This window comes from Microtus oregoni, unplaced genomic scaffold (assembly GCF_018167655.1).
Source record: "Microtus oregoni isolate MIOR12 unplaced genomic scaffold, Mior012 000001F_ref0000356, whole genome shotgun sequence".
Taxonomy (NCBI): Eukaryota; Metazoa; Chordata; class Mammalia; order Rodentia; family Cricetidae; genus Microtus; species Microtus oregoni.
The window spans coordinates 49071722-49088315 of NW_024543060.1; the positions used below are offsets into that span (position 1 = coordinate 49071722).

The following is a 16594-nucleotide window of genomic DNA, read 5'->3' on the forward strand; positions in this document are numbered from 1 at the left end:
AACACTAAGCAAACCTTAGCGAATCCTGTGGATGAGGGGGAGGAAGTATTATGGGAGTCAGAGGGGCCAAAGAAAACACAAGAAAACACACAGACTCAACTAACTTGAGCTCATAGCATCTAACAGAGGCTGAACCCTCAACCAGAGAGACCTAGCATGGGACTTAGGCCCTCTGCACGTTACACTTATGTAGCAACTTGGTCTTTTTGTGGGGTTCCTAACAGTGGGAGCAGGGGCTGTCTCTGGCTCTGTTACTTGCTTTCAGAACCCTTCCCTCCTACTGGGTTGCTGCATCAAGCCTTAACAGGAGAGGAGGTGCCTGGTCTCACTGCAACTTGATCTGCCATGGCTGCTGATATCCACGGAGGTGGGGGGCGCCCTTTTCTGAAGATAAAGGAGGAGTGAACGGGGAGGGGGAGTGCAACCTAGGCAGAAGGACTGGGAGGGGAAAATGTGATCTGGATAGGAAAAATTGATCAATTAATTAATTTTAAAAATTGGTTTGGATGACTCACCCAACTATTTCATAAATATCTTCAGATTTTCCTTCTCGCAATCTCAGTATCCACGCTCCTGGGTTTGCTTTTAACTGAAAATACCCCTTGGAAGATAAAAAGGGAAACTATTCAATTATGTGAATAAGAATATGCAGTTATTCATTAAAGATTATATATAAAGTAGCCAAAAAAACATTTAGTGTGAACGAGAGAAAACTCTACAAATGAACTCAAAGGAAGGAGATTTTACATAAAAGCAGACACTCAGAGAGACACGGCAGACACTCAGACACATACACACATCTGCTCTCTGTGTACCTCCGTGTACACGGCAGACACTCAGAGACATACACACGTCTCCTCTCTGTGTACCTTCGTGTACATGGCAGACACTCAGAGACACACATACACACATCTGCTCTCTGTGTACCTCCGTGTACATGGCAGACACTCAGAGACACATATATAAAATAAATTTTAAAAAGATTCAATTTTGTTTTCTATTAGCTCCATATGATGGAGGAGGGTCTATGTGTTACTTTCATTGGTTAATAAAGAAACTGCCTTGGCCCTGATAGGACAGAAAATTAGGTAGGTGGAGTAAACAGAACAGAATGCTGAGAGAAAGAAGCAGATTCAAGCAGTCGCCATAGCTCTCCTCTCCAAGATGGACGCAGGTTAAGATCCTTTCTGGTAACCCACCACCTCGCGGTGCTACACAGATTATTAGAAATGGGTTAATCAAGATGTGAGAACTAGCCAATAAGAGGCTAGAACTAATGGGCCAAGCAGTGTTTAAAAGAATACAGTTTCTGAGTAATTATTTCTGGGGTAAAGCTAGCTGGGTGGCGGGACGCAGCCCGCTGCTCCTATTTCTACAGTTCAACAATGTAAGATTTGCTATTATTTTATTTTCACTATCAGGAAAACTTAAGAGATTTCACTAAAATGTTAAATAGCATTAATTAATCTTCAGAATACTTACAAGATTGGCCATCACTATTGTGTCAACTACAGCAGGATTGCTTTTTGTGCCCAGCGTAAACTGCAGACCCTGAGGGGGCTGCTCTGTTGTCATATCAAAGCAATGTCCTTCAAGTAGCAGATACTCTAGTTCATACTCTGCTGAAACTGTTCTCTCAGTCTGTGGAGGAGCACAATATTGGTTGAGTATAAAGAATCATAAGAATACAAATTTCATAATGAATAAAAGTGATGATTCTAAAACAGAACAACACACTTTGTTTTATGGCTTCAAGTCTTTCTTTAGCAAATAAGCAAACTGATAATTCACTAATTTCTTCAAGATAAGAGTGTGATTAACTTTTTCTTTCCAATTCAGTTATTTCCTAATTTCATGATATATTCACAAATAACACCAAGTAGGAAAGAAGTGTGCCTGGAGAGGCAGTCCATAACTAGCAATACAGAGGCCTCTTCAACATTTAGATGAGGTAATTATAAAAAATGTGTTTCAATCTGTTATTTTCTTCTATAACATTCATTTCAAACTGGGCAAGAAAGTCATGTTATCATCTACTGGCTTTCTTGAAATTAAAAAAAGTAATGTTCATTATTTAATTACAAGTAAGTACAATTTATTTAAATTAACATTAATCTTCCCATAGGGGAGAGCAAAGGAAAAAGAAGAGAAAGCATATAGAGTTAAAACAGTCTAATAAACATCAACAATTTGAATTTTAATGGGTTTATTCAAACAAATATGTATAGCTTATGCTTGTATTAAAGTTTTCTCAGAATCAATGACTCTGTAACCTTTTTGAGATATGGTCTTACTGAATAGCGTATGCCACTCTACTGGCTTTAAACCATTGTCTTCTGTCCTGACTCCCAGGTAGCTGGGACAATCAGGTATATACAAGTGTGTCTGCCATTCATAAATGTATTTTTAAAAGGCTCAGACATTTTAACTATTTATAAATTTCCTTCTATTGTAAATATTATATTTTAGAGATAGACCCTTTCTTCTCCCTCACATGTACAGCATAAACCAAAGTACAAATGTAAGTCAAATGGTATGTGATTTTTACAGTTTGGAAATTGTGCTAAGCAAAATATAGTAATGTTCATCTTTGAAATATTTCATATAGGAGGGTTTCAGTGCTATTATAATATGCTTAGAAATATTTTCAGTAATATTTGGGAACATTCCACCTTGCATAGTTATTTTTCTTTGGTGTAACTATCTCAGAAGTGATTAGAATGGTGTGCATAGCATTTCTTTAGGTCCTGATATATAACTTCAGTGCTTGTTTGAAGGTAAACTCCTTGTAGATAGTTTTTGCTAAATCCACTTTAAGATTCTGAATTATTGCTATTCTAGTGATAGACTTCATATATATGTATCTATAAACCCTTATAGCAACTTGTTGAAATGGAAGAGCTTCAGAAGAAGGGACTCAGCTAAAAGAATGCTTTGTTTTGTTCTTATGAGCACACAGTTACATGGCAGCAGGTATTAAGAAGGAAGTGTCTATGCACAGGCACTCCAGTCACTTAGGAACCTCTTACTACGTAGCCCAGTTGGCTGGGAGCTTAAACTGGCCCTCTTTCCAGTCTTCAGAATGCTGAAACTACAAGTGTGCACCCATGTTTAACTCACTTTTGTGTTTCTACTCTTTACCTAAATTTACTTTCTACTCCAGTAAATGGCTCTACAAATTACTCTAAAAATTCTGGAATAGTTACACATAGTTTAAATACTAACATTACACAATAGGAAGCAGAGTTTCTAGAGGGCCATCTCATTCCCCGCATCTGTGAAGACACAAGGACCTGGTTCTATAACTGTAGAGTTACGGCTGCTGCCCATCTATACAGTGTTGACAAGATGCTGAGACTTGCTGTTCACTGCCAAGTGTCGAGTTAACATGAACTCAGGGACTAGTTAGCTTGCACTCAGGGACTAGCTGACCTGCACTCAGGATCTAGTTAACCTGCACTCAGGGTCTAGTTAGCCTGCACTCAGGGTCCAGTTGACCTGCACTCAGGGTCCAGTTAACCTGCACTCAGGGACTAGTTGACCTGCACTCAGGGTCTAGTTATCCTGCACTCAGGGTCTAGTTATCCTGCACTCAGGATCTAGTTAACCTGCACTCAGGGTCCAGTTAGCCTGCACTCAGGGTCTAGTTAGCCTGCACTCAGGGTCCAGTTGACCTGCACTCAGGGTCCAGTTGACGTCCAGTTAACCTGCACTCAGGGACTAGTTGACCTGCACTCAGGGACTAGTTGACCTGCACTCAGGGTCTAGCTGACCTGCACTCAGGATCTAGTTAACCTGCACTCAGGATCCAGTTAACCTGCACTCAGGGTCCAGTTGACCTGCACTCAGGGTCCAGTTGACCTGCACTCAGGGTCCAGTTAACCTGCACTCAGGGTCCAGTTAACCTGCACTCAGGGTCCAGTTAACCTGCACTCAGGGTCTAGTTAACCTGCACTCAGGGTCTAGTTAGCCTGCACTCAGGGTCCAGTTAGCCTGCACTCAGGGTCCAGTTAACCTGCACTCAGGGTCCAGTTAGCCTGCACGCAGGGTCTAGGGATGACAAGACTGTTACCAGCAGGTAGGACGTCTATTTCTCAGCTATTAATTGTCCCACTGAAAACCTTTCACATCTTTGTTTGAGCTCTTTAAAGTTATCTTAATAACACACTGGTTCTTCTGTTTCTGAGACTCCAATAGACCCTGTGAAGTGATCTCACTGATCATAAAGACAACAAGGGCTTTTCCAAATTTTTTTTCTGAACCTTTCTCTTCATACATTTTATTATTTTGTATCTTATTCTTTACTTGTGCTTGGGCTGATTTCAGATGATGGATGTAGCACAATTTTAGGCTTCTTCCTTTTGGTGGGCCGTACAGGCTTTGGTGGGTGGTACAGACTTTGGTGGGTGGTACAGACTTTGGTGGGCGGTACAGACTTTGGTGGGCCGTACAGGCTTTGGTGGGCGGTACAGACTTTGGTGAGCCGTACAGGCTTTGGTGAGCCGTACAGGCTTTGGTGGGCAGTGCAGGCTGAGGGCACCAGAGAGTCAGTTAGAAGGAAATCCCACAACTCTACATGACTGGATCAACAGAAATTTCAGTAGAAGGGAAAGTCTTTAGGCGAAAGGTGTACATGAGGGCAATATGAGCCCAATTCCCACAGAACTTGTGCCTTCTTATTCCAGGTGTGTGGCCATATTTTCTTTGATGAAGATGATGAATACAGAAGTCAGAAGCAGTTGTAATGGAAGACCCTACGGACATTTGCTCCTCAATTCCTGAGCATCAGTTCTAGGCAATCTCTTTTCATGTGCTCTGCATTTGTTACTTTCTTCCTGAAAGTTTCTCATTTCAACATTTTGAAAACTTCAATGTATTTTTAACACATTATCCCATCAGTTGGAACCATAGCTTGATGTAAAGATAGTCTCAGAAAGTTTGTACCATACTTGCATATCAGACAACTTGAAGAGCAACAAGAGATGGGGGAAAAGACAAGAAGTGAGGGAAGAAAGAAAGGAAAGGGTCCAAGAGACAAAAGCTGCATAGAAGCTGTATCAGCAGAGACAAGGGCAGAGGCCAAAGAGGAGAAGACAGGTCCACACACAACGTCAACACTGGAGTGCTCACTGAGCATGCCTGCGTCCAACTGGACACAATGGGGTGTGCGACACGCACTCTTTCCTTGGCACTCATCAGAAGAATGGGGCTAAGGGCCATTTCAGAAAGACCCCTGCACCAATCAACAGTTTGTGTCTTGCAAGGCGGGGGCTTTACTGGCAAGGATAAGCACACCGTTACAGTGAAGGGTGGAAAATGAATTTTCAAGCGAATAGAGTGTTCAGAAACCAACACACACACACACACACACACACACACACACACACACACAATGGACTTCAAGTGGAAATTGTTCCCTAGAGTTTAAAGAAGGTCTCTTCATGCTGATGAAGAGAACAGAACCACGAGAACATGGTATTATTAAAATGCATGAACTGAGCATTGGAATGCCCAACTTAATGAAACAAAGAGTCAGCCCTGGCACAGACAGACGTCCACACAGTAACCATGATTTCAACATCACACCCCTACCAACTGACCGGACACCCAGACAAAAGATGCACAAGCATCAGTACCAAACAATATGACAGCATATGGACATCCTGTAGATGTCTATCAACTCCATAAAGATAATCACTCTTTTCAGAATCCCATAAAACATTCTCTGGGGAAGATCATATTCAGGACATGAAGCAACTCTTAACAAATACAAATAAATTGAAATAATTTCCTATGTTCAGTCTGATAACAATGCAATAAAACAGAAATCAACAAGACAAGAAACTAAGAAAGGGCACAAACCTATGGGGACTGAATGATGGTGGTGGTCATCAAAGACACCAGGAATCAAAAATCCTTAGAACTCAATGAAAAAGAGCCTAGAGGATCCAATGAGAGCAATTTCATAACAATACATGCCTATATTAAGAATCTCAAGTTAATTAATGAGGAATGATGTCTTAGGAAAACAAGAATAAGACAACCCATAATCAGCAGATAGGAAGAGAAAATAAAGATTAAGTCAGAAATTAGTGAATTTGAAATGAACAGTACAAAGAACAAATGAGATGGAGTTGGCTTTTGAACAAGAAATGAATGAGATTCACAAACTATTCGTGAAACCAACCCAGAGAGAGAAGACAATTAGAAATAAAAAGGAGGCTTACAACAGACACCAACAAAATCCAGAGTATTTCTTGGGCATACATGAAAGACCAAAATTTCAATAAATTAGAAAATCCAGAAGCAGATAAATTTATAGAAATATATGGTCTGCTAAAATCAAGTGAGTATAAGTAACTTACATAGCTGTACAGTAAGCAATGAGATTTAAAGTCTCCCAACCAAAAAGTCCAGATCCAGGTGGTTGTGAGTTCCATCAGTTCTGTGAAGAAGAACATTAACGTTCCTGAAACTATTTCATAAAACAAGAGCAGGAAAGATAGTTAGCAGTTCTATTTTATGAACCCAGTATTACATGGATACAAAAACTGGAGAAGGACACAATGAAAGAAAATCCCAGGTCAATCCCTGATGAACATAAGGCAAGAACTCTTTTTTTTTTTTTTTTTGGTTTTTTGAGACAGGGTTTCTCTGTAGCTTTGGTGCCTGTCCTGGAACTATCTCTTGTAGACCAGGTTGGCCTCGAACTCACAGAGATCCGCCTGCCTCTGCCTCCCGAGTGCTAGGATTAAAGGCGTGCACCACCACCGCCCGGCAAGGCAAGAACTCTTAACACAGTACTCGCAAGTTGAATTCAGCGACGAATAGAAAAGATCATTCACAAAAAAAAAAATTTAAAAAAAAAGAAAAGATCATTCACAATCACATGATCTGAAATTAATAGACGCAGAAACAAGCTTTGATAAAGCCCTCATTACTGCATAATGAAAGACCCGGAGAAACCCGAAATAGGAGGAACATAGCTCAACGAAATGAATTGTATAAAACAAGTCTCTAGTCCACATTATTCTAGGTGGGAAAGCTCAAACATATCCACCAAAATCAGGAACAACATAGGGGTCTCCTTTCCACTTCTAACTCAATTCAATACTTCTTATTGAAGCCTTAGCTAGAGCAATAAGACAAGAGAAAGAAGCAAAAGGTATACAAATAGGGAAAAAGAAGTCAAATTGTCCTTATTTGTGGATAATACGATCCTCTATATAAAATACCTTACAGATGCCAGAAAGCCCTTAGACCTAACAAATGCTTTCAGAAAAACAGAGGAATATATAAATCCACACAAAGTTCAGTCACTCTCATATGTACTAATAGTTACCCCGGTAGGGAAGGGTTCAGGGACAGGGTCCCAATTACAATTACAATGACTTTAGTCATTTACAATGACTTTAAAAGTGACCAGAAATAAACATAACTGAGTAAGTGATTTTTACAAATACATACTTAAAATCTAAAAAGTATTTATTTAATTTCTGCTTCTGTCCAGGTGTGACTGGGGACCCAAGGAGGATGCATGCGGGAGAGGAGAGAACTGACTCCCGGAAGTTTTCCTGTGGCCTCCATGCATGCACGGCGCTGTGTGTGCCCATGTACACAATATACACAAGTAAAACTAAACCGTACACGTACATCATCTCACTAGTATGCAAATTTGTCTTCATCTTTAGTAAATGGTAAAATTATGTATATATCAAAAAATTGAAAAAGAAGGCTTTGAGTTGCATAGGTGGAGAGGATCTGGGAGGAGAAGTGATCAGAATATATTGTATAAAAATGTATCTTCAATCTAAAAAAATTGTTCGATTAAAAAGAAATCTGGATAAAAAAGGTAACATTAAGCCAAAGGCATGTGAAAATAAACCAGATGCTTTTATGAAAATAAGTTTATGACATAAAATTGTTTAAAATAAATTTAAGATTTATTATTAGTTAATGCTGGATTTGTACACCTATTATTCAGTACATGATTCCATGTTCATGTAAAAATTCCTCAGGTATAACTGGGTCATGGGTGGAAAAGTTTAAGGAGCTCAGCAAAGAGGACCCAGGATTAAGCCAACAGAGCTTCGGCCACCTGCTTTTGGACAAAACTACCAGGATGTCTGCAGAAAAGACAGAAGCCTCTTCAACCGACAAATATTAATGAGAAAATTAGATCCGTCAAGCAGAAATTAGAGGATCAGGTCCTTCCTGTAGCTCTCTGAGACTGACAAACATGGTGAGCAGGGGCCAGCTAAGCAGGCCCTGGGGCTAACGACCCCGTGACTCAGGAGTTGATCTCCAGATCTGACAAATGGGACTGAATGGAATTTGAAAAGCTGCACAGCAAAGGAAACAATCTGGGAAAAAGACAAAATCTTTACTAAGGTCTAGAATAAAGAATTGGGGAAAAACCTAAGTATGAAGAAAGCAAACAATTCCATCAGCAAAGGGGCGGATGAAATGATGATGCAGTGTCAAGAGAAGAACACTCAGTCAATAGACATGAGCACGTTCAAAATCCTAGCCACTGCAAACACAAACAGCTGAAGTCCTGTCTTACCCCAGCCAAAATGCTTTTCATCTAGAACAAACAAACAAACAATCAAGACTAACAAGGGCTGGTGAGAAAGCCAGAGTAGTGTATGTTGGCACCACTGTGGAAACGTCAGCTGTGGAGCCACTCTGGAATCTCTAGGCGGATCCCTCGAACATTGAAAACAGAGCTCCCATGCCCAGCTCCTGACTGTGCTCCTCAGGGACCGAAAGCAGCGTCACAGACACCGTTGCTTAGCTGTACTTGCTGCGGCAGTACTCATATGTAACTTGACACTGAGCCTCGTTATGGAGCCAATCTATGTATACATCCGCGGACGAGTGAACACAGATATGATGGCATGCACACTAGGGAGTTCTAGCCAGTGTGCATGAGAGTGGCATTATGTCATCTGAAGAGAAATGGATGGCTTTGGAGATCACCATGTAAGGAAAATAAATTAGACTCATAAAGACAAATATGTTTTCTCTTATTTGTGCTTTCTAAATTTTCTACAGGCACATAAATTATTATACATATCATACACATACACATGACTTGAAGCAGAAGGACTGAGGGAAGTGGGGACTAGAGAGTAAGGGGAGAAAGTGGGTATTTTGGGAGGCATTTATGGCTACAGTACATAATAGCCTTGAATCAAAATGTCCTAATGACACTTTCCACTATGTAGAGTGAACACAGGTCAATAAAAATGTAAAATTCTCTGCTCCAAGGTGAGCAGGAGAGGTCGCACTATTCGCTAGCCGAAGTCACAGTGGAGGTGATGGGAAGCAGGTGTACTTAGCCTATAGTCCGACAAATTCTGTTTCCTGGTTTCTATTTCAATTTGATTAAAGCTGATTTTGCTAGCCATGAGCCAGGCAATGTGTTCTGACTGAAGTTCTCCAAGTTAAACTTGCTAAGCAAAGTGTCTCAACATGTCATCTCCAAACTTTCCACATGCTTATTAGTCGCTCTGAGATAGTGGCACATGGCCAAGAAAAGGGTGAGGGCATTTATGAATCTGGAAACAGTGAGAAGTTGATTTCAGAAGTGAGGTACACATAAAAATCAAAGAAAAAGACCACAATGAGACCTAGAGTTACACAACAATTTTGGTATTCGTGTGATGCTCACTGATGATGGCATCAATGGACATGGATTACTCTATTCCTTCATCTTTACATGACTTCCCACAATAACTTACGTCTCCTAAATTAATATCATCAGTAGACATGGATTATCCCATTCCTTCATCTTTACATGACTTCCCACAATAACTTACGTCTTTTAAGTTAATATTATCAAGGTCACAGTTGCTGCGTACTGTTTCAACCAACCATCCTTCTGGGGTGATCATGTTGAGAGTTAGAAGGTGTGATTCTGGGATGTCCAGGAATTTTGCCACTGGTCCATGAGAAGGACCATTGTTAGCCCCTGATATCAGTTCTGGTTCCAGAACAAAACGGTAAAAGCTGTTAATGAAACATAAAAATATCATGACTAAAATTAAAAGGATTACCTATTTTTCATTTATTTTAAAACTACAAATGACTCAATAAATATGACTATAAGATCTTAAATCCAAAAGTTAAATACACACTGTATGCCACAGGAGTTAAGAGACTATATTATTATGTATTTATATCATATTATATATTTTTACTCTTTAATGAAAACAATTAGAATTTCCTGAAAATCTATCTGAGTTAGAGCATATAATCTATCTGCACTCATTTCTATATGCCTTCACACTTACACACAGTCTGCTTTCTAGGTATTTTATTAGCTCCTCCCACTACAAAGAGAACTAAGACCCAAAATAATAAAAAACAAACTAAAATTCAAGTGGAAATTCTGAAATCAGTTTTAAAAGTTCAACTAGAACCAAACAAGAGGATGGAGTTAAGTGCTCCTGTGTAATAGATCATTAGAGTGACTGCAGATTTACTGTACTCGCCTCATTCTCCAGTATAATCATACTAAAAATTAGCCATTTCTTAGAGTAGTGTGGGTCAATATCGAGAACATAGAAACGATTTTCTGTTCTCTCACGTATTTTACGATCATGCTCAGCTCACACTCATATTGTGAGTTCTATAGTTTCAGTACACAACGACTTTGATTTTTCTTAAGAAAGATGAACTTTAATAAATAAAGATGGTGTGAGTTCTGCTGCAGCTCTCCAGGTTCAGGGGATGAAACGGGGAGCGTGGACACAGGCAACGAAGCTCATCGGTTGTTTGGTGCTGTGGGAATGAGGACTCTAGCCCTCTCTAGTTGTGGCTGAAAAGTACTCCGCTAACTGCCAAGTGGGCATTTCTACTCACACTTCATCTGAGACAATGACAAGGGCGAGAGAGAGAGAGAGAGAGAGAGAGAGAGAGAGAGAGAGAGAGAGAGAGAAGAAGAAGAAGAAGGAGAGGGAGAGGGAGAGGGAGAGGGAGAGGGAGAGGGAGAGGGAGAGGGAGAGGGAGAGGGAGAGGGAGAGGGAGAGGGAGAGAGAGAGCCAGTAAGGCATAAACATGCCTGTTTGATCTAGACTGCAGACTGCAGAAGTTATTCAACTAGTTTGGCTGTATTTTGAACAAAGTTCAACCCTTACTCCAGGAGACTTTACACACATGGTGATGGCTCATTAGGAGATGTATAAAAGGAGCCACGTTTAAACCAAAGAAAAGAAGGTACAAGGAGAAATGAGAGAGCAGTCATGAAGTAAACACAAAACAAGCACCCACTATGACAAGCACAGTATAAATGCTAAGGAAGATGTTTTTAGGGATGCTGGAAATAGAACTTTCTCTAGGACTGAGTGAAAATAATTTCAGTGGCAGAGAAAATGAAAGGCAGCTGCAGTGAAGGAGAAATACAAAGAGCATCTTGTCATCGGATGAAGTTTACAGGAAAAAGAAGGAAGAAAAAAATATCAGTACTCTAGAACGGTGGTTCTCAGCGTGGGTTGTGATCCCTTTGGGGATCAAAAGACCATTTCCCATAGTTCACCATAGCATCAGAAAACACAAATATTTACATTATGTTTTGTATCAGTAGCAAAATTACAGTTATGAACTAGCAACAAAAGTAATTTTATGGTTAAGAGTCCCCACAACAATGAGGAACTAATAAGATTATATTGAACCAGTGGATTAGAAGTGGTGCTTACTTTATATGCTGAACAGTAGCTAGCACTTCAGTTACTATTCCTACTAGAGAAGCCATGTTCCATCCCTCTAATATTCACGTTACCACTCTTTATTTTTAAATAATTACACACACACACACACACACACACACACACACACACACACACGGGTTCAGTGCCTACAGAGACCAGAAGAGAACATCAGAACATCAGATTCCCTGGAGCTAGATTAATAGGCAGTTGTAAATTGTTGGGAACTGAACTTGGGTTCTCTGGAGAGTAGATGTATCTCAGACCTCAGTAATTTTTTTCTTCTTTTAAATGCATTCCATCTTTATAGAGATATTCTGAAAGGATTGTCCATTCTTGTGAATAAAAATTTTGTACCCACCAAGCGGTGGGACACGCCTTTAATCCCAGCACTTGGGAGGCAGAGGCAGGTGGATCTCTGTGAGTTTGAGACCAGACTGGTCTACAATAGCTAGTTCCAGGACAGGTTCTAATGCTACAGAAAAACCCTGTCTTGAAAAACTAAAACAACAACAAAATTCTGTACCCATGATACAGACCTCCCAATTAATAGCTAACAAATTTAATGATTCTTAAATCAGATTTAGATAAGATATGTGATAAATTTAAAGTATAAAAAACAAAAAAATGAACAACCTAAAAGCAAATGAGCTAAAACAATCTGTCAAAGAGTCAATGGATAAACCCTAAATTCACATTTAAATTTTCCATATTTTCCATTTCATTGTCTCTCAAGCATGAAAAATTCCTTGTTAAAAGTGACAGTTCAAGGTAATAGTGTACAATATACAGAACACACCATACTTGGAAACAAAAAGATGAACCAATTTCCAGCTTTCCTGCCAGGTGTACATGCATGCTTAGTAACTACGGCTGAGATGAACATGCCGCCAAGCCTCAGCTATTCTAGCCCAATCGGGCAAACCTTCTTTCTGCCCCAGAACACTAAAGGATATTGAATATTCTAAAAGTATGAATGATTACAACAATGATTCTGATCCAAAAAAGAGAAAGGGCATGTTTCTTTTAAGTTAGGTTTTATTTAAGGTCATAGTGTAAGAACTATTTTACACAATGATATGTAGTTGGAGACTGCTCCTTCATTTCTCAGCCATCCAGACCCAAATAATAACACAAAAGCTACATTAATCACAACACTGTTTGGGCAATAGCTTATGCATATTTCTAGCTAAGTCTTACATCTTAAATGAATTCATTTCTATTAATCTGTGTATTGCCACATGGCTGTGGCTTACCAGTAAGGTTCTGTCTGGTATCTGTCTCCTTCAGCAGCTACATGGCATCTCTTTGACTCTGCCTACTTTCTATATCTCTGTTCACCTTTCCCACCTGGCTTTCACTCTATTAAGCTATCGGCTAAAACAGCTTCTTTAATAGCCAATGGTAACAGCATACAGAGGAAGTCCACATCAATGATAAACACAAACATCCCGGAACCACCAACATATCCTCTAAAACCTTTGTCTTAACACTCCAGACAGTGCACTCAGTGAGATATATTTGCTGAGTCACGTTATTTTAGCTTCATATGAATTAAGAGACAGATGCTGACTCTCTAGAGAAGGTGCCAGCAGGGCTGGCCAACAACAGGTCCAGAGCGGTGCCATCCACTCACCTTCCTAAGGGGGCTTCGGAAAGTTTGCTCCTGCAGTTCATGAACAACTTCATCCTCGCGTTTACAATCTTGCCAAGCACCTATTAAAAATTCCCGTATTTGATTTTCAAATAACAGAATAGCTCACAGTTACTGAGCATACATTATGCTCATATCTAAAGGTGACACACATAACACAGTCCACATCCTCCTGTATGTGATGAACAGAGACGTAGCTGCCCGGGGCCACGGGAAGCTAGAGGAGACAACGATATTGAGACAACTGACTCAGTGGAAGCTAGTCAACTGACTGGAAGCTAGTCAACTGACTGGAAGCTACTAGGCTTTTGTTTAAAATGACTTTCAGGGTCCCCAACTTCCTTAGCATTGAAGGAAGTGTAATATAATTATGAGACCTTGGTTTGCCTCAAAACATTGCCTAGGGTGCCCTGATCTTTTTAGAATTTCACTCCAGGCCTTAAGAGCTATGGAAAGTTCTAGGTTATACACAGATGATCTACTCTTTCTTTTTTCTCACTTGTCACTAAATCAACAAGTGGAAAAAAATAGTTTGTTCTCCATCATCTCTACACAGACAAGTCACAGATGATTCAAAAGCTGTTAATCAACCCAGGACATGGATAAAGGTACAAAAAGTGTGCACGTGACACGAAGAATACAGACTTACTGAGGAACTAGGACAAAGTGTACGTGTAAGAGCTCTGTGGTTTAATTTCTATCTGTCACCCCTCATATTTGCTGCCACGAGGGTCACTGCATGACTTTCTCTCATATGTTAGATCAGCACCGCACAGGGGAGTGACAGAGCTGGAGACTATAGCCAATGCACAAAACATCATTTTATAAATGTATTATGTCATAAAGTAAAATAAAACTGCTGAGAAATAAAGCATGTTATCATTACCAAAGAAGGAAGTGCAAGTCCTTTCTCTTATCCCTATAATTTTACATTTATTATTTATAAGTCCTATCCTTATGTAGGTTTTAAAGATAAAATAATACTTTTTCTTAATAATGATTCTTTATGGGAACAGGGAAGTTATACACTAAAAATCAAGGATAATTTGAATACTATACTTTTAGAGTTCACATGTGAAGGGTTTACAAATGCTAAGACAATATTGAAACAGCCATGGAATTAGCTTTGTGCTGTTAATATTCTGAATGGAAAGAGCATCAAAGTCTAAGATGATCATCTACATTAATAAGTACACCTATAAAACTATTTACAAAAAATTCCCTTCATATGGTCTACTGTCTGAGAAAGCTAACAATGGAATTCTGGTGGAATGGACAGCAATATCACCCGCTTGGTCATTAACATTATCTATTAGATTTCTTACCTACACTCTGGCCTGTTTTCAAGGGAAGCCAACTGTCAGAGCAGTTTCCAATTCTGAGAAAATTTCTTTATTTTTTACTTAAACCATTTTTTGATATTGTAATATAATCATGTCATTTTCCCTTTCCTCTCTCCAAGCCCTCCCATGTATGCCCTCTTCACATCTTGTTCTCTTCCAAATTAATTTCCTTTAACTTTTTGTTATACACACAAAATATAAACATACACAAATATGACCTGCTCAGTCCATATGTTACTGGTACGTGTGCTTTCAGGGATAATCATTTTGTGTTGGGCAACAAACTGGTTCCCTATTTCTCCTGTTCTCAGCATTCCTTAGTTGCCTGTAGTTGAGAACATTTTCCATTCATCTACCCTTCCTCCCTTCCTTCCTTGCTCCCTCCCTTCCTCCCTCCCACCCTCGCTTCCTTCACTTCTTTTGCTCTCTTCCTCCCTCCCTCAAAGTTTCCCTCCCTTCCTGTCTCATCTCTCCATCCTATTTCAGACAGGATATGGCTATGCAGTCCAGCATGACCATAAACATGTGCTTCTGCTTTTGGATTGTTGGGACTACAGCCATGCACCAAACACCAGGTTTCTCATACATTTTTATCTTTATGAAAGGCTGTTGGCCATAGCTTTCAGCCTCTCACTGCTATTACTTCTGGTCACTTGTGGACCTATGGGGTTATGGCCTTGTTCTCCCCTTTATGCTAACAGTAATACATAGATGACCTATGGGAGATATAGAGAACTTACACCTTCCAAATATGATATAACTAGGGTTCCTCTCTTACAAAGTCATTTAACTGTACCTCCTAAGGGTTCATTTGTATACAGTCCCATTGATAGGCAGGGCTTGAATTCACCAATGCATACTTCAAGTGCCACAGTGTGGACTTGGTGGGTACTGCAGCTCAGCCTACAGCAGCCCCAACCTAAGCACTGCTGGGACACTTGTGCACAGTTCTCCTATTCTCCACTGAAGTGTGTATATTTCATACATGCACGTGTGCGTGTGTGTGCGTGTAAAACGCCAGGTGATATAAAGATCCAAGAAGCACAATTACTTCATTACACTTAAAAACAGTTATGAATATTTGAGTTTCAAAGTGAAAAGATTTAGTCTGATTCATATTGTCTTACAACCAATAGCTGTGCCATCTTCTGGGCTCCTCTTGTCAAGGGATCCACAATAGCCACGATATCATAGAACAGGTCCTTCTCGGGAGGACTCAGCTTTATCACACTGCAGTGACAAAGGGAAGGCCAATGTGGTCAATTACGTTTATAAAGACATCCATAATGTGATCTTAGTTATGTACATTCTTACGAGTTGCTTGCTTTCCCTTGTAGTTGATTTAAATTCTGGTTATATAATAAAATCCAAATTTGAAATTTGTGCGCAACTTTGTAAAAATATAAAGAATTTGAGAAAATGAAGTATTTTATGAACACACATTAAGGAATGAGACTACTATAGTACAAATCCTGGTAGTTTTGTAGAGGGGAATATATTTCCTAAGATCTGAGAATTGACTACTGTATACTTTTAATCACTTGGTATTTGTACAAAATCAACACATAAGACAGGAAAATCAGGACCAAACACACTCAAAACCATGGTAACTTATTTGGACCCAGCTGTTGCTGACTGAGGGGCTCCACCTTCATTTGCCACCTCTGCCCCTCTGACATGGCCACCAGCACCCACCCTCCTCTCTCTGCCTCCATCCTGCTCACTCACCCCTTCCCATTGATCTAAATCATAAATGAAGAGATGGACTTAAATTAAAGGAAAATGGGAATAAACTGGCCAGTGGGAGATAAAAATATGTCTGTTTGTAAAGTACAGTCTATGCTAACTCAGTTATACCTTCAACACTAGTCGTACAAAGACATTTT

At 39.7% G+C, this 16594-nt stretch overlaps 1 protein-coding gene across 1 annotated transcript in view; it reads right to left on the reverse strand.

Moving 5' to 3' along the window:
• The window catches only part of Uggt2 (UDP-glucose glycoprotein glucosyltransferase 2), a 100355-nt gene that overhangs the window by 25090 nt on the left and 58671 nt on the right, over positions 1-16594 (reverse strand). Inside the window, exons 25-29 of the mRNA XM_041676912.1 lie at positions 15836-15938; positions 13348-13427; positions 9825-10014; positions 1483-1641; positions 516-601 (exon numbers count right to left, since the gene is read on the reverse strand). Coding sequence (XP_041532846.1) covers positions 516-601; positions 1483-1641; positions 9825-10014; positions 13348-13427; positions 15836-15938 — 618 coding nt within the window. The remainder of the gene's footprint in view (positions 1-515; positions 602-1482; positions 1642-9824; positions 10015-13347; positions 13428-15835; positions 15939-16594) is intronic.